The sequence below is a fragment of the Simochromis diagramma genome, unplaced genomic scaffold, assembly GCF_900408965.1.
Source record: "Simochromis diagramma unplaced genomic scaffold, fSimDia1.1 OVJJ01000596.1, whole genome shotgun sequence".
NCBI lineage: Eukaryota > Metazoa > Chordata > Actinopteri > Cichliformes > Cichlidae > Simochromis > Simochromis diagramma.
The window spans coordinates 3,638,405-3,659,756 of NW_024387245.1; the positions used below are offsets into that span (position 1 = coordinate 3,638,405).

Sequence of the window (21,352 nt, forward strand, 5' to 3'; positions counted from 1 at the left end):
AGAGGAAATATAATTGATGCACAGGTGTATCCTTTGTGAGAATATTCCTTCAGTGTATAAAAGAGGTGTGACACTGTTGGAATATGCACCACTGTGAGAGGAGGATTCTTTAAATAACAAGTCCTTTCATATTCATAAGTTGTTTGCGTTATTTAATGTCAAGGTTTAAGGTTCAGTTAAGTATTAAAAGTCAATGACATGCTGAAGTGCAGGCTTTTAGCTTTAATAATTGGACAGACTAAGATCACTTTAAATATAAGGACTGTTATTAACCCACTAACACCAGTGGGATTAGTGGGTTGAAGACTATAGGTTAAAAGCTTCCATGAAAGAGCACAAACCAAGCCATGAAGTCCAGGATTTTATCGAGGCACAAATCTGGGAAAGAGTGCAGAAAGAATTTGTCAGCATTTCACTCTATGCCTGTCAATCCTGTTGCCCTACTGTTTTCTATCATGTTAAGGAATCTGAATCTAAGGGCGGCAGTTAGCACTGTTGCCTCACAGCAAGAAGATCCTGAGTTGGATTTCAGGGTCTTTCTGTGTGGACTTTGCATGCTCTCCTCATGTTTGAGTGGGTTCGCCCTGGGTACTCCGCCTTCCTCCCGCAGTCCAAAGACATGCAGTTAGTGCAGATAAGTTAATTGGAAACTCTAAATTGCCCATAGGTGTGAGTGTGAATAAGCGGCAGAGGATGGATGGATGATTAGAGGTAGGCAAGCATAAATTTTAAATATATTTTCAGAAAATAAAGCCAATTAAAGGAAAAGCAACAGAATCCAGCGAGTCCAGGGAACACACAAAGGCAGCTCCAAACGATGATATATACACACAGGAATTCTTCTTTTAAACAACTGAAATCTGATTAGATCTGATTCTTTCACACTAGAACTTTCATTAAAACCTGTCTCCTATTTTTAGAAGATTTACAATTACTTGGAATGGATGAGATCATTGCTGAACTGTACATCACCAGATTAAATCAGAACTGACAAGAGCACAAGCAGCCAGGCAGTCGCAAATTTTTAAAAAGGCGTGCACACACACAGACACACACACACAAGACCCCTGAACAACAGCTGAAGCCAGATTATCTAAACCCCTTAATTTAGGTGTAAATATGAAAGCCACCATGTATTCTAATAGCAACTGGTTCCACAATTGTGTTTATTATTCAAGGCTGGATTACCAGCCCCCCATGGGGCCAAGACCTTCAAAGCCCCAAAATATGTACAACTAATGCACAATCGTGACTTGAATTATTAGGGATCTGTTTGCCTGATGTGGAGGGTCCGTGTGTTTATCTATAATATCAATATTATTTCTGTACACATTATACTTTGTACATGCACAATGATAAATAAATTTGAACATTAAAAAAAAATCACAAGCCACATCACGGGTGGTAGGTAAGCAAACTGGAAAAGGCCACCAGAGCTCATTTAGCCTCTGTGGTGCCCAGTGGGTCAATCTGGTACATCGCTTGTTTGATATACAATAAAGTATTGTCTCAATACAACAGCTACAGCTGCTTAAAGGGTACAGGACAAATATTTCCCACCAAAACATATAAAACATATGAAGCTGGATGTTTCTCAAAGGGAGATAGCAAACTTTCTCTCATGGATTAAGGTTACAAAATATTTGAGCCTGCTTGCAGCACAGCAGTGAACTTGGTTTGTTTGTTGTGCTCCATTCTTGATTCACTTCCTGTTTCATTCTTGCTGTGCTGGAGGCGCTCGAATGACAGCTTAATTTCAGGGCTTTTACAGTTCAACTTTGGTGACACATGGCCAATTGACCTGTGGAAGTCACTGCACATCAGGATCATCAACCTGAAAAACACACAGCTCACATGGTCCGGATGTTGCCTTGACATACACCAACCCCCGCACCCTCTGTCCTTGGGCTAAAATGAGCTATTTATGCAAAAAAGCAGAAAAAGAGTGAACTTCAAAAGAGGCAGATAAAACACCAAAAATAGTGACAGGAGAAACGCAAGAGGGATGACGGCAGAAACAAAGACATGGATTTCACCATGTGGTGACGCTTTATGTCATCAGGAGCTTTCAGGTCCAAACCTGCACGCTGTGATTAAGTAACCATGGAGTCTGCTAAACACCTGTTTATTAACACACATAGTAAAACACGCACACACACACAGAGGTGGAAGCCAAGCCTAATGACTTTTACAATAAGCAGCATCAGGTCTGATTGTGTTGGAGATGTGTCTCGCTGCGGCAGGCGATCAATAAACCCGCGGGATAAATGAGCCTTGGTTGCAGGGGGAGCAAAAGGCCACAGCACAGATTAATCAGCAGCCGCTGCAACAGCTCCATCAGCAGCTCTCACGTTTTACAAAATCGTCCATTTAGTTCCATCATCATGACATTTTCTTACATGTCAGGTGTACAGCTGCTGCTCTTCTCTCTATCAGCGCATCTCTGGCTCCTCAATTACTTTCAAGCCAAATCACTGTCTTTGCATTTGGTCATTTGTGGTCATTTGGCTCACACTGTGTTGGAAAAAGAAGACACGTTTTATTTTAATATGTAAAAATGAATATTACTGGCTCATTCATTCGTTAAGCAAACATATTTAATTAGGCTCTGCGATTTGCAGAGTGGCACCTTTCATAACTCAAATGATTAGAGATCAAGTTGTGGTGAGATAATATTTTTTAAAATACCTCAAGTATATTTCTTATATTTTTCTCTGTATGCTTACACAAATATAAAACACATCAGTAAGGCTGTGATTAAAACTGTGAGGTTCCTAAACAAAAAACAAGAATTAGGTCAGTCCAGTGTTTTCAGTTTTCATGCCGGGATAAGCAGCCTGTTGGTTTTCAGTATAAAACTGTTTCATTATATAAGATGGACACTTATTGGTTCATTGTAAACTTCATTTATCACTGGCTGACATTAATAGTCATATATCCCAAAAGAACCCAGAAAAATAGTCATAAAATGCAACAATCGCCTTTGCTTTTGATTTAAAAGCACCAATGTTTTTGTCTCCACTGACAGCGTTCGGGCCTGGTGGCTCATCTTAAATTTGGACACAATAACAGGCTTCAGGCGTAACTAATAAAATCAATAAGGATGATTTTGTTGAGTCCTAAACACTGGAAAGACAGCAAATGCAAAACTTCTAGGTACTCTCGTTGGCCTATCCTCCCGAGAACCGAGGGAAAAAGAATCTTCGCATTGAACGTTTTTTGTGATTTCCTTCCTCTTTGGAGCTAAAAGAGGCTACCCAAACACATGCGATATCAATGGAAAGCCCTGGATGTCCTCTATTTAATACATCAGGACTTAGTAGGATAGCTCAAATAAGTCTCCTGGTTCTCAGGAGGCTATTGTTAAGATTACTGTTATGTTGTTTTTTATTTTCTCTTAGGTTTCTCACATAACATGTCCACCTGGATAGAGGAAACCATTTTTAATAAGACGTGTTTTTTTACGAGGCCAAAATCAAAGAAACTTAACTGTAAACCTTAAATGTACACCAGCTATTTCACAGTGACCTCTGACAAGCGCACACCTGTGGTGCACCGAGGCTTTTCTGAGAACCACGTCACAGCTCCATCTTGCTAAACAGAAATCATTTCCATGCAAGAGCTAAATGAATGCTGGCTTATGTTTTTATGCGTCATCCCAACAAACCACACACACACACACACACGCACACACACACACACAGCAAGTCAGCGAAAAGCGAGCGAGGTATAGATAAAGAGAGGGAGAGAGAGAAAGAGGTGAGAGACAAATGGGCTGTTCTCCAAATGTCAGAGGCAATCATGTAATGTCAGTGATGCTATTTGCGGCTTCATAACTCTTCTAAACAAACGATGACTGATGCAAGCAAAGATTTTTAAGAGGAAACTGAAGACAGATATTTTCATTCCAGGAGGAACTTTTCAAATGCTTGTGAGGGTTTATTTTAAAAGCGGATTTTCCAAGAGCACAAGGTCAGACTCACAGGGATAAAAAATAAAAAATGCATTTAAATGCTAACGTTAAAAAGGCACTTCAGGTTTTGCAGGCACTTTATCAAAAAGCAGAACTGAGTTTATGATGGGTATTGGAAAATTATTAATATAATAACTTTGATAAATGAAACACACTTCTAAAACTTCTGTCCAGAATCTCCAATCTTTTTGTAAAACATTAAAAACTGGGGTGTTCACGAGATACCCAAGAATGCTACAGCAAGGGCTTCTTCAGGTTCACTGTGGTGTTATTAAGACCTCATTGAACATCATGTAACACTCCTACATGAGCACGCAACCCCAAATTATTATGGTGGAACACCGCTGAGGAAAATGTAGTCAAGGATCTTCCCCAGCGTAACAACATGTAGCAGAAAATGTATGGATGCTTGAAAGCACCACCTCCCTCACTAACTACATGTTAATCCCTTCAGCAAAGAAAGGTGCACATTAATCTTCAGTGGTGATTCACCACTGAAGATTAATGTGCACACGAGAGTCGCATGACAGTCGCATCTTTGCTGAAGCTCGGAGGAAATGCGCCTCCAAGGCAGCTCCTTTATGAGGTGATCAAGGAGCCAGGTGGGGCCTTGAGTTTCACAGGACTGTGGCTATATGATGATCGTACAGCAAGATAAAGAAGATTAACACTGGCGAACAAAAATAATTTATTTTGAATCTTCACTGTAATAAAAGGATGTTGGACCATGAAATTTTGAGGAAAATTATGTAAATATGTGATTAATGTCAACACTCCCCTCTGGCCTGAATTTGCAAGACTGGGCCCAGTGCTGTACTCATGAGTATAAAGGCAAAAGAGGAAGTGAAAACTATACTTTTTCATGTTTGTCCTAAGCATCAGTCACCATGCTAGCCTGCCACAATGAATTGTCAACTATTTTTTTAGTTTTTTTCCCCAAAACTGACCCCTGTGTAAGAAGATGTACATGGTAGGTATATACACTGCAGGTACACCTCATAAAACATGAGACCAGATTCTACATTTTCTGGGCTTAAATGTGTTTTTTTCTGTTAATACTCTGTAAAATGGGCTCTCCATAATTCATCTGTTTTATTTAAACAGTGTTAACATAAATCTGTACAAGCATACATGACCAGTTATCCTATAATCCACAGTATCTTGCAGAAAGATACTGCAAGATCACTTCAGTTCATTTAAATGTCCTGTATTTTCCATGTGAAGAGCAAAATAACAGTCAAATTTCATAAGTTGACAAATGGTCAAAAAAATACAGAAAAGCTGAATTGTCCTTGTGAATTAGTCTGTGTGTCTGTATATGGGATTTTTATCTTTTAGGTAAAATTGCCTGTTTATGTGATTTCCCGGACCTTTCCTCATAGTTTGTTGCTGTTTATACAGCTTGAAATGCTTTTACAATCAGGCTTTAATTCATTGTATTAAAAGAATTTAAATATTTCACAAGAGAGCTTTGGCACTGAGAGGCTTTTTTCATTTAAGTCATAGTCGCAGTTATAGATTACTTCAGTGGACAGGAGATGGAGAGGTAGCAAGCAACACTGCCCTCTGCTGTAATAAAAGCTGGCAAATAGAATTGAAAAGAAATTGTTGACATCTGATGCCAATGATGCCATTGAGGCTGCATATTGACTACAGCGGCTCTGTGGGAAATTATTAAAAAGAGAAATACTTTGGAGCTTTAAATGCAGTAGTTGGTGTTATACTCAAAGTTTTTCTGAGGTTTCTGCAGTCCAGCCTGAAAGTAGTCATCAAGCATTAAAGTTTAATAGTCATATTATTTAGTATTACATGTTTAAAAAAATCTTGTAGTATAGTATTAACCCAATAAGGTGCTTTGTTTACAGGCTGCATGTTTGTCATTTCAGAGTTTGAGAAAGCAGAAAAGGAGAAAGAGCCTTCAGCTATCAAACCACTTGCGTGGAACCAGCTCCCAGTTTTGATCAGGGAACAAAACCATCTGCACTTTTAAGTGAACGCTTCACTTTCCTTTTTGATAAAAGCAGGATCAGGAGACCTTAAATCCTTTAGTTATGTTGCTGTAGGATTTCCCATGAAGCAGAGCTTTTCCTTTCATGCTTGCCATTCATTTAAATGCCACTACTGTCTTCTATAGGTAATGAAACAGGCTAAGCTGAATTGGTACCATATAAATAAAACCAACTTAAGTATCATTTAAACTAAACTGCAAAAATTTAAATTGTTTGTGATTTAGCAGTTTAAATATACAGAATTCAAACTTCAAAGCAGTGTTAAACTGATGGCAAAGGCACATCACTTCTTATTGCAAACTAAACTGATGAGCGCAGAAGCTTTATTCAGCTTCCCTGAGATAAATGTTGTGTTTTTAAAAATAAGTAGAATAACACAAGGTAAGGTTTTAAAGAAACAATGTATTTACAGGAAATGCCATACCATACAGTACAGTACAATAAACTTTAATACTTATTCATATTTCCTGAGTATCAAAAATTTATTTAAAACTAAACAATTTACATTATCTAAAAGTTACATTACAATATATTTACATACATTTCATTTAAAATAAAATAAAAGCCTTTATTTTGGGTTTTTGGCATCGTCTTCTCACAATCAGGATATATTTTTTTGTTCGATTGTGTCAGTTTTCTTTGAGTGTTTCACTCAGTGTTGACTTCAGTATACAGGTTTTGGGAAAAGTACGTGCAGTGAAGCAATTTTCAGGTCGAGCTTATATAAAAACTTCCACTCTTGTCCAAGGTTTGGACAGTGCTAGTGGAAACACTGCTGGCTCAGAGGTTAGCTGCTTTAAAAAAAAAAAAAAAGAAAAAAAATCTGAATAAAATTCCACAAAGCTTCCATCACAGTCGCCTGATGTTCTTCTTGCTGCGAGCGCTCCCCGGTGACGTCTTAGAGAAGTTGGCTCGGGGAGTCACGGTTCTGCAGGGGGTCGAGCCGTGGAAAGACTCCTGACAGCGAGTGCAGAAGGTGAAGAGACAACTAAGGCGAGTGCACGTAGCTTTCTGAACCGCATTCAGATGTGTCGCTGGTGAGCCGCAGCGTTTGCAGGCACGAAGAGACTCGTGCCGCTTCAGAGTGCTGGCAGCCTGGAGATAGAAAGAATGAAACATGGAGGTTTGTTAAAAACAAGGCTATAAGGAACATTTATGCATTTCCTACACTGAAAACATCATTTGGAAAATTAATCTTGGCCATGAGGTTGTTTTTCAGTTCTGTTGCATCAGAGTGAATTGTTGAAAACGATGCTCACCTGGATGTACTCGTTGAAGCGTGAGCATCGGGAGGTGGGTGTGCTGCCTCTCTGAGAGGCAGCAGCCCGTCTGGTGGTCATGCAGCTGGGGGTGGACGAGGAGGATGATGAAGATGGAGTCTTTGAGGAAGCCGTGGTCTGCATGCAGGACAGCACCATCCTGGAGACAGCCACATCTCTTGTCAAACCAATATCCCTCTGTCTCAGAGAGTTTCTTGACTCCTAAAAATGAATTAATCAAATGATTAGAACATTTGCAGCTTTAGCAGTATACTGTTATTCATATTGTTGCAAGAAAAACAAAATAAAGACTCAAAACTAAATATTCTTATACAGGTTGCCTTATAGAAAGAATGACATGAATTGTGAATCCTTTCTTATAGCTCTAACAACCACCCGTTGCATGTTTTCCTTACATGTGCAACTGTTCTTTTAAATAACTTGTAAGAAGACCTGTACGGTAGGTTGTGGGCTTTCTTACGATGTAACTACTTGATAAGAATCACACTGATGGCCTGAAGCACAAAAGCATTGTCTGAACCAGTGTCATGTTGTGCAAGTTTCCTCACCCTGAGTTCCTGCTCAGCTCGCTGACACCGCCTCAGAGCTGCTGCATCCTCACAGATGATTTTCCTCCAAGTCCTGCTCACTTTCTTACAACTGTGAAGTTGAAAAAAAGAAATGTAACATGTGATTAATAAGAGCACAAAATTAACAGTTACAAAGATTCAAAAATTAATTCTGATATCACCTAAATTCAAATTTCCTTACTGCCAAATACATTTATCCAGATAGGACAAAGTGAAAGGTTTGCAGCTTACCTAATGAGGTCCAAGTCTTCCAGAAAGGCCAGGATCTTTGTCAGGATACATCTCATGTTTCTGGCCAGCAGAGACTGAAAGATATCGCTGTACTCCAAGCCCATCTGACGTCCAATCACCCGATCCAAAAGAAAATTCTCTGCAACTTTTGTGACAATGCTCCAGTCGTACCTAACACACACAGAAAGACAACATTTTATAGCTGCCCAAGCGTAAACCAATCTAGATGAACACCCAGTCAAACAAGATGTCAAATTCTTACCTCTTATTCTTCTCATAGCTCTTAGCAAGTTCTTCACACACAACCCGCTGGAAGTTCAGTATAGGCAGGTGGCTGTCGCTGTGATGGCCGGATGGGGTGGACGACGAGTATGCCGCAGTTCTCCTCTGGGGACGAACCACAGGAGTGCAGACTGCCTCCAGTTGAATAGGGGTGCTCCTTACTTGACATTTGGAAGGAGAATTACGTGGCATTCCTTGATTTGTAGCAGTAGACGACACTACTGTGGACTTTCCCAGGATGTGGACATCCTCTTCGTTCTCATGGTGATATTCAATCTGACTGTTTTGCAGAGACAGATAACCACTATCCTCAAACTCCAGAGTCCTGTCATGCGCCATGCCAGTGCTGTTTTCCTTGTCGTGGATTGCACTGGTGTTGTTTTTGGAAGAGAACAACACCGTGGTCACCTTTACAGGGGAACACTGAGGTTTGATGGGGATGGGCTCTTTTACTGGGGAAGCTTTGGCCTCCACGGCAGAGGCTCTTGGAGATTCGCACGCGGCAAACTTCATGATGATTCCGTTAGAATGAGACATTCACTTTGCAGATTTCTAAGTACAGGAGAGAAATAACAAGATTGTGTTAGGTTAGGTTTTACGGAGTGTACGGGACTGAACGCAACACAGCTTCCCAAATGCAAGCTAACCAGGCCACATTAAACATCAAATGTAACCTATGAGTGGCTAGACAGGGAATAAAGCTATAATATAAACACTGTTGTTTAAAAGGGGAAATAAGGTTGGAAACTTTTCAATAAGATAGTTTTCCAAAGTCTTGATTTTGGCGCGATGCAAATTTGGCGGAAATGTAGCGATGACGTGAAGCTACTCGGTTTTCGCCCATTTATGCTGTCTTTGGTCAAACGTATGTCAAATAACATGAACTGGACATTAATGAGAGTGATTTTAAATAAAATCCTGTTATAATACCGAGCTACATTTGCGTGGTCTTAGATGACAATATGGTAAGTAGTTTGCAACTAAGAAGCTACTTATGACAAACTCCTCATACCGCGAACAGAATAACATTCCGCTAAAGAGAACTCTTAAAAGTTTAGAAAAGGTACGTAACTCCTCTTACCTTACTGTTGTTATATCGTTATCCACAGAAGAGTCCTAGTAGCTGGTCAAGTATCTTTTCGACTGTCGCCCGCTCTTCCCAGATTAAATACTCCTCAACTGAAAATCCGCCAGTTGCAGCCACTCTTTTGAAATCGGTGCGCAAATGGCGCAAACCAATCACAGTACAAGGGGAGGTTGTCTCTTTAAAACGTCAACAAATGAAAGCTGGCTTCAGTTTCGGTGACGTCACCGCGCAGTGAACGTGTTCCCACTGCAAAACTGTCGTGAAAAAAACATGGCCTTTCTGAGCGCCATTCAGCGTTTGAAGCTAATGTAAACAGATATATCTCACGCACTTAAACGTAAGAAGTTTCTAAACGTTAGCCGATTTGAAAATCGTGGCATCCTCCGGAACTTAGCATATTTTGCAGACCGCAAATATGCAAAAAACAAAATAATATTTCCAAATCCTATATTTTGAATATGGCACTTCATAGGCGAAATAAGCCTTTTAACCTCCTAGGACCTGGCGTCCACATATGTGGACATCACATTTTGGGTTATTTAGACCAAAATACTCAATTTTGCTCTACAAGGGCCTGATATCCACTTACGAGGACATTATACTGCTACAGTTTTATCAAAGTTTTAAACGAATATCCTCATATGTGGCTCTTATTTTTCTTAAAAACAAAAATAAGGTTTAAAAAAAATCTGGTACTTATTTGTTTTTACATTCATCGGGCCCCAATGTGACCAAATATCAAAGAGAAATTAAAAATGCATGCCGTGGAAGAGTTTGGGTCTTAGAGGAGGTTAAAGTCTTTTTTTAAAGTTGGTATGTTCGGAATCTTTAATGCAGCTTGAAATTAGAGTTACTATTGAATAATTCTGTGTTGTTAACACTAGAAAAAATAAAATTATGCATGCACTAATTAGGATATTTTGGGTGAAAATCGATACTACTGTTTAAATAGAATTTATTATTAAAAATCTTTAGCACACAACCTTTAACCAATTAGGCATACGATAAACATCAGCCATTGCTTGGTAAATACTGGTAAATTCAATTACCAATTAATTATTTGCAGGGTTTCTGAAAAGTTTGAAAGGCCCACGGATGTTTAATCAGTGTACCTGATTAATATTTATGACTGAAACTAACACTCCCGTTTCAGGATGCTTCAAACATTTAAATGGAAACAACAATTTTCATCACTGGGTTTTATTGAGCCTGTTCTTACATGGAAAACATGAATAAGAGACTCTTTCCTGCCATGATTCCCACTGCTTGACAAACAAAAGCTCTACAATGCAGATAATGTACAGGATGGTTAAGTTCACACCCTGCCTGGAATGTGTTAAGTAGCTCTTTCACTGAAACCAGTGGGGGAAGCTGGGGGATGTAATGTAGGTTTATTTCCAGACACTGTCTCAGCTTTTTTCTCTAACACTTTTCTGTTATTTAAGTCATCAAAAACATAATCAGGATCTCTGTATAATTTAATATTTACAGAAAGAATCAGAATCAGAAAGGGGTTTATTGCCAAATGTTGAGCAGGTTTACAACATTAGGAAATTGCTGCGGTGCTTCAGTGCAAATTGCTGCGGTGCTTCAGTGCAAACATGGTGTCATAAAGGACAGTGAAATGGGAATTGTTGATCAACTGGGAGAAAACATGAGAGAGGGTCACTGAAGATGTATGTGACGGCTCATTTTGCATACTGGAGTCCACCCTGATAAGTTTAGTCTCTTGATCCTGTTGTCAAACTCTAATTTACAAGTTTAGTCGTTCTGGTTGAAAGTTGTCCCAGATACATTTCAAAGCAGCTTAAAGTCAATAAAATGCTCAGGTGACCAAATCGTTTTTGTAAAAGCCACAAAGGCCATTCTTTGCTATTTAGCTTACAGTTTCTGCAAGCTAAAGGTGTATATGTAATAATGTTATTTAACAGTCTGTTGTATACGACTTTAAACTTTAACAGTAAAGTATGCAAAGTATGTACCGAGCAAAATTATGTGTTTGTATTGATGTGTTGATGCTGATATTAGAGAGTTTTGTTCATGCATGTGTGCCAATGAATTATTGTTTCCAGATTTAAGACAGAACACAGTGAAATACCTGCACCCCAGACCACATATGGTCCCTGCTCATCCTCTTGATTGCCAATTACTTCCAGTATAATATGGGTTTCAGCGATATATTCAAGTGGCCTGTTAATTAATCCTAATGATTCACACCATGCCCAAGCAGTGGGGGGTCTACAATTCACATGCAATATCATTGACTCCAAATGCCATGAGAGGCCACTCGAAACCCCCCACCCCACAGTTAATTAAAAACAAAGCAGCCTTGTTAATTAGTAGCAGCAAGATTGTGCAAGACTGATTAGTATAATTATATATAATTATATATGGAAGGGTATGTTTATCTTGGGGGTCAGGGATTTATTAACATTACACATTTGCACATCCAATAGGCTAAATTCATTCAAATGTATTTCTAAAATATAATTTATGACAGTATATCTGATATTTGTCTTTTCCTTGTCTGTTCAAGTAGCATTTACAGTGTGGATTTTGTTGACAAGTTCATCAAGGATGGGAAACTTACTGAATTTAGTATTCATTTATATCATTAGCTCAAAGAAGAAGGTGTGCTCATATCTAAGGTTAGTTTCAATAAGTTTGGTCAAAGAATAACATGGGGGTCATTCCATCTTAAATTATTTTTTTTAGAAGTCTAGGGAGATTGGAAAGAAACAAATTGGACTTCTTTAAGTTATATGAAGACGGTTCACCTCTCATCTGAGAGGCTTCTTCAGTTGTGACAGTTTCTGAAGGGTAAATAGTTATATCCTTCAGAAATGGGTAATAAACATGTTGAATGACATGAAATTCTTAGTCACAAATATGAAGAAAATGCCATTTTTATTCAACTTTCATGCCGGTTTGAGAATATATGATAAATTATACCATAAAAAACAAAAACATCAGTATGTAGTCTAATTTGAATTAGACTATCTCTTCCAAGTTAACAAATTGGTAGTCAGAAATTAGAAGTAAATATGAAATTACAGTCAAACTGAAGCTGGAAGCATAATGAAATCAGAAGAGCTTGAAAAAAAGGTCAAGTTACTACAGTAAACTTGCAAGCTTATGGCTAAATAGTTGAGTAGAGCTACTGTGTCTGTGCATGGGAACAGTGTTATTATCATTATCATTATTGTTGTTGTTATTGTTGCTGTTGCTGTTGTTATTGTTTACCACAATTTCAGATCATGGGTCCGTTCTTCGTACCTCGCTAAGTAAGTTAGCTGGATTTGATTGTTGACGATTTCGCGTGATCTTGGATCGTTCGGTTCTCCGAAGCTCATCCGGGACTTGCTGTCATAGCAACAGATCCGTAAGCGTAAACCTGCTCGGGAGCAGGCTTACTTTATGTAAACAAGATTAGATCGCGGCCACTCAGGTATGTCCGCTTCATGTATACGAAAGCAACAGCGATATTTTACCACTGTTTTGCCATAAATAAATATTATCAATGTAACTAAAGTTAATGCAGTACCTGATTCTTTTATTGATTCCATACAGATACACACAGGTCATTTCCTAAAAAAAGGGAAATGTACTATTAATCATTCTATTTCATGTATTTGATTATTTCAGATGTAATTCATATTTTAGAGTAGTAATAGTAAATTACTTCGTGTAATCAAGATGAGAGACCACGGCTATAAAAGCGAAGGTGGATTTGGGAAGTCTGTCGCAGCCATGTCCTGTCCGTATACGCGAGCCACCCATTGCGGAAGGTGCAAGATTGATAAGGAGAGTTTTCAGAACTCAGCGTATATTGCGGGATAGACAGGATCCTTTTGCTCAGCGCCACAGTGTGCTCATAGAGAGATATCGATTTTCCCGTGAGGGTATTATTTACTTAACCAACTTGTTGACGAGGGGGTGCAGGACCACCACCTGTCTTTTTTTGCTCTGCCCTTTTCTTGGTTGCTGTTATAAACAAACAAACAGATTATTTCAGGGTCTCTTTCCAAGAGACTAAAAACAATATAAGTGATAAATATTACCATTCTGTAGGATATTCTTAGATTTCACTTTTACTTGTTCCCATGTTCTAGTGGGTCCTGTCGTGGCTCTAATGTGAAAGAGGATATAATGTAATAGGCCTATAATATAATATAATATAATATAATAAATTTACCCTACCGCCTACTGGTGTTGGCCAGAGGGGCCGATGGCGCGATATGGCAGCCTCGCTTCTGTCAGTCTGCCCCAGGGCAGCTGTGGCTACAACTGTAGCTGCCTCCACCAGTGTGTGAATGTGAGAGTGAATGAATAGTGGTATTGTAAAGCGCTTTGGGTGCCTTGAAAAGCGCTATATATAGCCAATCCATTATTATTATTATTATTATTATTAAATTACTTACGAGTTTAATTTGTCAGCAACTTTTCTGCCAGCCCTCTTTCCTTGCTTTTGCAGCCTTTGCAGTGTTCCCTTGCGTTTTAATTAAACTCTGAAACTCCTGAAATCCCTCAATCAAGAGTTCTTGCTCTGCTGCCGAAAAATACCGAGCGCGCTCCTTCGACATTTTCGCCGACCAATCAAAGGGTTGCCGATCGATGTTTCTACTATCGATGCGTAGCCCCTGTTAAGCCACCCAGTGATCTCACATTACTTCATCCAGCTATACTAATCGTCAACAACAGGTGTGTTCGGAGAACCGGAATAGCGAGCTCAAAGTTAGCGCGATGATTTGATCTTGGATGTAGTAAGCGAGGTACGAAGAACGGACCCCATGTGTGGTAACCCATTCTTTAGTTTCTCATTGTGGCCAGGTGCAGTACACAACACCATCCAGGAGGTGGCAGCAGTGAACTGTAAAGCTGTTTCCCAACCGCAAGAAATATGAAAAAAAGAAGAAAATGTTCAATATGTCTGCGCCCTTTAGCAAGGTGGTAACGACGCAAGCTGTTTGTAAATGATGTTAATAGGACGTTTCTAGACAATGTTTAAAGAATTAATGACTGGAGCCTGTTCCGATATAGACACCGCTAACTGGAAAAATGGAGTAAAGCATTCGGCAGCTTGACATTTGATTTCATGATCACGTTGAGCTAGCAGGGAACCTTCAGTGAGTTGTTTACCTCCTCAGATATTCATATCATGTTTTTGTAGATTAGTTCAGACTTAATAGTAAAAACCCCGCCCATCAGCCATGTTTTGTCAAAGATTTTCTAAATCCAAAAGAAGAATCTGTTGTTGGTTGTAGTATTCCGTATTATAGCTGCTCACCACTGACTTGAACCTGTTACAAAATTTTAAAAAAGTAAAATTATCACTACCGTGTTATATTTACGCCGAGTTGAAGAATTTTTCTTCACTATATAGGCTGTATCGTAACTCTTGTGTTGTGTTCGGGTCAAAAATGGTCCCTAGCATCTGGGAGTAATTTATTTGTGTTAAAACATAAATAAATACCAACTTTTGTATTTTTGAATGAGATTTGGCTAAATGGACTAGAGACCGGCAAAAATCAAGTCTGTTTACTACGCAGTGAATATTTCAGCCACATCTACATGTAAAATGGCTTACAGAAGACTTGTAAACCTTCTGCCCAGAGTAAAAGAGTCTGCCTATAACCTATGGATACCTCACTTTCAAAAACCACCATATGTCTTAAACCAAAGTGTTGAAAATAGAGCTAAAAGAACTCTTTACACCAGCAAACCACTGATGGTGAAGTTGCTGTCAGTGGATGAGATTTTTGCCAGGAAGTCTCTGCAGGAGCACCTGAGGAAGACTGAGGCACAGTACAGCGAATGTTTACAAGCCATCAGCGGTAATTTGGGAGAGGAGCAGTGCAATGAGGATGAACTGAAGGCCAAGAGGACCAAAGTGTCCCTTCTGGCTCCTCTTATCCAGACCATCAGAGAGCTGGACACCAAGCAAAAAGAGATTGCAGAGACTGAGACGCTTCTGAAAGGTTTGTGGAAAAAGATCTCTAATTAATAAGCCACAGTTGGCTCTCACTTTGTGAGAGTAGAATCACTCTCAGATTATGGTAAAAATTGTATTTGTGTCTGTTTTTCCTCAAAGATGAAGACCCATCTTTGCGGGAACTGGCAGAGGTGGAGAGAGCAGGCTGTTTGGAAGATATTCAAACTCTTAGACAAAAGGTAGAAACTTGATTTTTTTCAATTTGTGATATCAAGGTCTCAACGAGCTGTTGGTAAATCTTATTGAGCACGCTGACAGCGTTTCTCTTTGCATTTTCAGTGTCGTTATACTTGTCGCACAGCTGACACATTATCACATTTCTCTTGTTAATCAACATGCATCATCAAATCAGATTCTGGATCTATTGATTCCAGAGGAGGAGACTGATCTGAGTGACCTCGTCCTGGAGGTCACCGCTGGCGTTGGTGGTCAAGAAGCCATGCTGTTCACTGCTGAGGTCAGGAAGTACATATGTGTATTAGTTATTTTAAATTGAATATTGCTATTGCAGCAGGCCAAAAACGGGATGCTCACAGACACACATGCCATCTGCAATAAAGAATAAAGAAAGAATAAAAAAAATAAAGAATTAAGCGAAAGGTTTTTTTTCTGTATTTACATGCCAACTTCCTCTCCCCTTAAGGTGTTTGACATGTACCAGGGCTTTGCTCATCACCACGGCTGGTCCTTTGACATCCTGGAGCACACAACCAGTGAGCTAGGTCAGTCGACACATACATTTCTATTACAAAATCTTCCACAAATGTATTTTTGCCATCATATCATTGTTACACCTTTTAAGAAAACTATCATTACAGTTTTTAAATTAAAAAGATTCCCTTAATTTATTTATTGGATTTCCAAATGAAGGAAAGAAATTAAAATAGATCTGTTCAGTTAAAGATACAAGCTCAGCATCATATATATGAAATCATGTAGTTTACAGAAGCCAAATTTCAAATTCCTATATTTACTCAATGATATATTCATAGCAAAGTAATAATCCTAAAAGACAAAAGAATGCACAAACAAAAATAATGCCATGCACTAAGAAAACTTCTAAGAAACAGAAGTGCTTGTTTGACAAATTTAAGAGAAGAATCAAAATTAATCAAGAATTATTCTTGATTAGTTTTTGGTGGTCTCAGTCACGTGGTCACTCTTACGTTTTTATGGATTTTCTCTTGTTTAGTATCTGTCAGAATCAGAGTGAACTCAAATTTATGTGTCCTTTCCACATGAAAAAGACAGTGTTTGGCAGTTTTTGAGCTAGTGACTGAAATGTAGGTTATGAGGTGATGTCTAATTAAAAAAAGAAGAAAAAGTAGATTTGTAAAATATGTGTTTACAAAAAACAGCAAAGGCCTGAAGCTTTGATTTAGTAAAATTGTAATAACTTATATCAAGCACAAGAGGGAGCCCTTGTGTCACAGAAATGCTGAATGTTTGGCGGCATGGATTCAAATAGTGCCAGTAAACAGTGGGCAAAGGTTCATTTTTAAACTTGTAATCTAAAAACATGCACCAAAACAAATACTTTATTCATGGTCACATTAAAAGACTCAATTCATACCTAATTTTTTCCATCTGTTTTTGTATTAGAGTAGTGACATTTTAGCGGTTGTTATAATAAAACAACATCAGGGAAATCAGCTTTTTTATGCTACAGTGCTTAACAAATTCCTTAGACCACCTATTGTAAAAAAAACAAAACAAAACCCCAAAAATAAGAATACACAAATATTAAATTTATTTATGTTAATTTATGTTAATTATTTGCCAAATAAAAAACTGAATTCAAATTTTTTTCACTGCTCACATATGAACAGGTGGACTACGTCATGCCTCAGCTAGTATCAGCGGCCCTCAGAGCTACAAAAGGATGAAGTTTGAGGCAGGAGTTCATCGCGTTCAGAGGGTTCCCAAGACTGAAAAACAGGGTCGGATGCACACCAGCACCATGACTGTGGCTGTGCTGCCCCAGCCCACTGAGGTACAGCTGCACACGATAGATGGATGTATCCAAATAACAAGGATGCTGTTAAAACAGCTCAGTTTGCTTAAATGAATCCTCAATAAACTTACAAAGTTTCCAGAGTGTTTTATTCTGTTTAGCTGCTGCTTATCTAAATATATGTAGTATATGTAATTTGTAGTGTTTGTGTGTGTTCTTGTCAGATCTCTTTCACGATAAACCCAAAGGATCTCAGGATAGACACTAAGAGGGCGAGTGGAGCTGGAGGTCAACATGTCAACACCACAGACAGCGCTGTCAGGATAGTTCATCTTCCTACAGGTAAAAACTGTACAAACTGAATGCAATACATGGCAAACAAGTTTCGGGCATCTTTTATTCTTTCTATGGGGAAAATAGACTGTTTTTCATAGACTATTAATGAAAGGAGATGACAGTGCTGTTTAAAGTGGTTGAAAGGAGCTAGGTTAATTGGTGATTGTAAGCTGACTGTAGGTGTGAATGTGAGCGTGAATGGTTGTTTGTGCATATGTATTAGCACTGCGACAGACTGGCAACCTATCCAGGCTGTACCCTGGCTCTTATCCAGTGGATAGCCTCCAGATCCCCCACGACCCTGAATTAGATAAGGGGAAGAAAATGTAAGGATGGATAAATGCAGTAAAGTAGATCTTTATTGTGTGTTTGTTGGGCAGGTGTGGTCGCGGAATGCCAGCAGGAGCGATCCCAACTGAAGAACAGGGAGAAAGCCATGAAGTCCCTGAGAGCAAAACTGTACAGCATGAAGCTGGAAGAGGAGACCAGCAAACGCTACAACCAGCGGAAAATACAGGTGGGACACAGTGAGATACAAAGGACAGTTAAAGGTAAACCACAGGTGGAAACCATAAAATACAACATAAAATACAGATGTGATGCTTTGTCTCTAAAACTCTGACATGATGTTGAATTTGACTGGTGTGAAAATATAATGAAAACACGGGTAAGATATTAGTGGTTTTGTTGCTAGAAGTAACAAACATTGCTAAATTCAGTGCTTCTCCTCTTCCTTCTCCTCCAGATCGGCACTAAAGGACGATCAGAGAAGATTCGGACCTACAACTTTTCCCAAGATCGCATAACAGACCACCGGATCGGCTTGACTCTGCACGATTTAAAAAGCTTCCTGCTGGGAGAGGATCTTCTGGATGAAATGAACTCTTCACTTAAGGAGTTTTCCAACCAGGAGATTCTCATGGAACTGCTGGGAGAAAACAGTCAGGACAGCTCATGAGTTTGTCTCTTACAGAATGTGCATTTATTTCAGATAATAATGTAATGCTGGTCATTCCTAGACTGTAAAAACTGTGTGGGGGAAAAAGAAGATGATGCATTGAAAGTGGGCACAAATCTCAGCAGTGCCTGATACGAGATGCGTATCTGAAGGTGATAAGCAGCGTCACAACAAACAAAAAAAAGTGGCAAATAAAATGTATGAGCTGCACAGTGATCACAAAGTCGTATGTTTTGGTACCTCATGAGTTGAAGAAAGAGAAATTCAAAAATTTGATTCTAACACGTTTCATGCAACAGAAATGAAAATGAACACAGCAGATTCTTCATCTGTTTTCATTATAATAGCAGATGGATTCTCCAGTGATTGTCTCATGCTGGGCAGCCTTCAAAAAATGCTGCCAGATGTGTAACAAGTATTAACTGGACAGGACAAGGCAGGAATCTGCTGCCAGGAAAGTCTGAGCTCTTCTGCAGGGGGTGCGTTGAGATGGAGGGCAAAGTGGCCCTAGCCCCTCCTGATCTATTACCCAACCCCAATAAGCCAAATCACCGAATCACACATGTGAAGCTACCCACTCACTGTGGTGACTCACTGTGACCAAGGGAGGAGCTGAAAAAAACTTTAGGTGATTTTTTTATGTTAAATGTTCGTACTGCTTAAGCAGGATTATAAATTTTCTCTGCTTCCTTACTACCCAAGAGGTCATCACAGCAGATGGATCTGTATATTTGATTTGGCACAGATGTGACACCAGATGCCTTTCTACAACCCTCCTGTTTATCCAGGGTTATAACCTCTGGTCTCAAACTAGGGATGTTTTTAGGCAAACATGTTAACCACTAGACTATGGAAACACTTCAGTAAAGACTTTAAAAACTTGTTCCACCAAAATGCAAAACAGTTATTCAGTACAACATGCTATTTAATCTCTTGCACAGTGCTATTAATCATATACTGTCATCTATATTGGAGCATGGGGGTGGAAAAAAAAAGTCTGAAAATCAAGCCCAGTGATTTACAGTGCTTAATAAATTTATCAGACCATCTGTCCTAAAACCAAGGAAACACGAATATTTTAGAAATCTTTTAAAAACTTGTTTAAAAGTTATATTTTTATTTATTATTTAAATAGCAAACTGAATTCACGTTTGTATACCTCAATGTGAGGTCACTCACTGGTTACAAATGAATCAAGCATAACTAATTTTTCTGCTCAGGAATGCAAGTGGATTACTTTAATTTGGCATCTTAATAAAAAAATAACATGCTTTACTGTTTTACAAAAAAACAGAAAAAATAGTAGATTCGAGGACCAGAACAATAATTAGATTTTAGCATTAAAAATACAATTTTGATTAAATAGCTTGCACATACTGGTGAATTAACCATTACAGAAGCACATAAAATTATTTTGGTAACTACCAATACTGGTAATTTAAGGCAGCTGTGGCATAAACTTTAGATTGAATGGTAGTATAATACATTTGTTAAGAACTGTATATACCATTCTTGTTGAATTGAATCTGATCAGATATTCTGAATTTAAATTTCCAGTGGACCCCCTTAGCAACCTAATTTTATTTATTTATTTTTAAGTCTTTGAGTCACCCTGTTTCTTGTGGGATCTTGCTCTAATTCAACCAAAATGACCTAATTACTGTTCTCTCTCTGTCTCTCTTTGTTTTTAAGATATGGGGTATTGTGCTTTATTTTTATATGGATGGAAAATACATTAAAAGAACCACCCTAAACCACATTTGCACTTTCTGTATTAAATAGTGTAAACTCTACTTTGTTTATTTAGAAGATACACTGCTCAAAAAGAAAATAGAGGGAACACAAAAATAAGACATCCCAGATCTGAATGAATGAAATATTCTTATTAAATACTTTGTTTTTTACATAGATGAATGTACTGAAAATAACATTACACAAAAATTATTAATAGAAATCAAATTTAGCAACCATGAAGATCTGGATTTGGAGTCACACTCAAAATTAAAGTGGAAAAACACACTACAGGCTGATCCAACTTGATGTAATATCCTTAAAACAAGTCAAAATGAGGCTCAGTAGTGTGTGTGGCCTCCACGTGCCTGTATGACCTCCCTACAACGCCTGGGCATGCTCCTGATGGGGTGGCGGATGGTGTTTTGAGGGATTTCCTCCCAGACCGCCAACTCCTGGACAGTCTGTGGTGCAACGTGGCGTGGGTGGATGGAGCGAGACAAGATGTCCCAGATGTGCTCAATTGGATTTCAGGTCTGGGGAATCTTGCAGGAACTGCTGATACACTCCAGCAATATGAGGTCTAGCATTGTCTTGCATTAGGAGGAATCCAGGGCCAACCGCATCAGCATATGGTCTCACAAGGGGTCTGAGGATCTCATCTCGGTACCTAATGGCAGTCAGGCTACCTCTGGCAAGCACATGTGGCTGTGCAGCCCCGAAAGAAATGCCACCCCACACCATTACTGACCCACTGCCAAACCGGTCATGCTGGAGGATGTTGCAGGCAGCAGTCTCCACGGCATCTCCAGACTCTGTCACGTCTGTCACATGTGCTCAGTGTCAACCTGCTTTCATCTGTGAAGAGCACAGGGCACCAGTGGCGAAGTTGCCAATCTTGGTGTTATCTGGCAAATGCCAAACGTCCTGCACAATGTTGGGCTGTAAGC

General features: G+C 39.0%; 2 protein-coding genes across 4 annotated transcripts; one reads left to right on the forward strand and one right to left on the reverse strand.

Moving 5' to 3' along the window:
• Window positions 1-6,408: 6,408 nt before the first annotated feature.
• fbxo5 (F-box protein 5) lies at window positions 6,409-9,583 on the reverse strand. Its single transcript, XM_040000811.1, has 6 exons — window positions 9,426-9,583; window positions 8,325-8,896; window positions 8,063-8,233; window positions 7,811-7,901; window positions 7,242-7,463; window positions 6,409-7,077 (listed from the first exon to the last, which is right to left on the reverse strand). The coding sequence occupies exons 2-6, from the start codon at window positions 8,879-8,881 to the stop codon at window positions 6,832-6,834; spliced, it is 1,287 nt and encodes a 428-aa protein (XP_039856745.1). The 5' UTR covers window positions 8,882-8,896; window positions 9,426-9,583; the 3' UTR covers window positions 6,409-6,831.
• Window positions 9,584-14,166: 4,583 nt separating this feature from the next.
• Window positions 14,167-20,709, forward strand: mtrf1l (mitochondrial translational release factor 1-like). 3 transcript variants are annotated; one of them, XM_040000853.1, is made up of 9 exons: window positions 14,167-14,557; window positions 15,349-15,409; window positions 15,523-15,602; window positions 15,776-15,880; window positions 16,067-16,145; window positions 17,253-17,416; window positions 17,602-17,719; window positions 18,094-18,230; window positions 18,459-20,709. In XM_040000853.1, exons 4-9 carry the CDS (start codon window positions 15,863-15,865, stop codon window positions 18,669-18,671), a joined length of 729 nt encoding a protein of 242 aa, XP_039856787.1. In that variant the 5' UTR covers window positions 14,167-14,557; window positions 15,349-15,409; window positions 15,523-15,602; window positions 15,776-15,862; the 3' UTR covers window positions 18,672-20,709. The 3 variants fall into 3 exon arrangements, with proteins under 3 accessions (XP_039856787.1, XP_039856788.1, XP_039856786.1); XM_040000854.1 differs by having other exon boundaries at window positions 15,798-15,880; XM_040000852.1 differs by having other exon boundaries at window positions 14,167-15,409.
• Window positions 20,710-21,352: the final 643 nt, after the last annotated feature.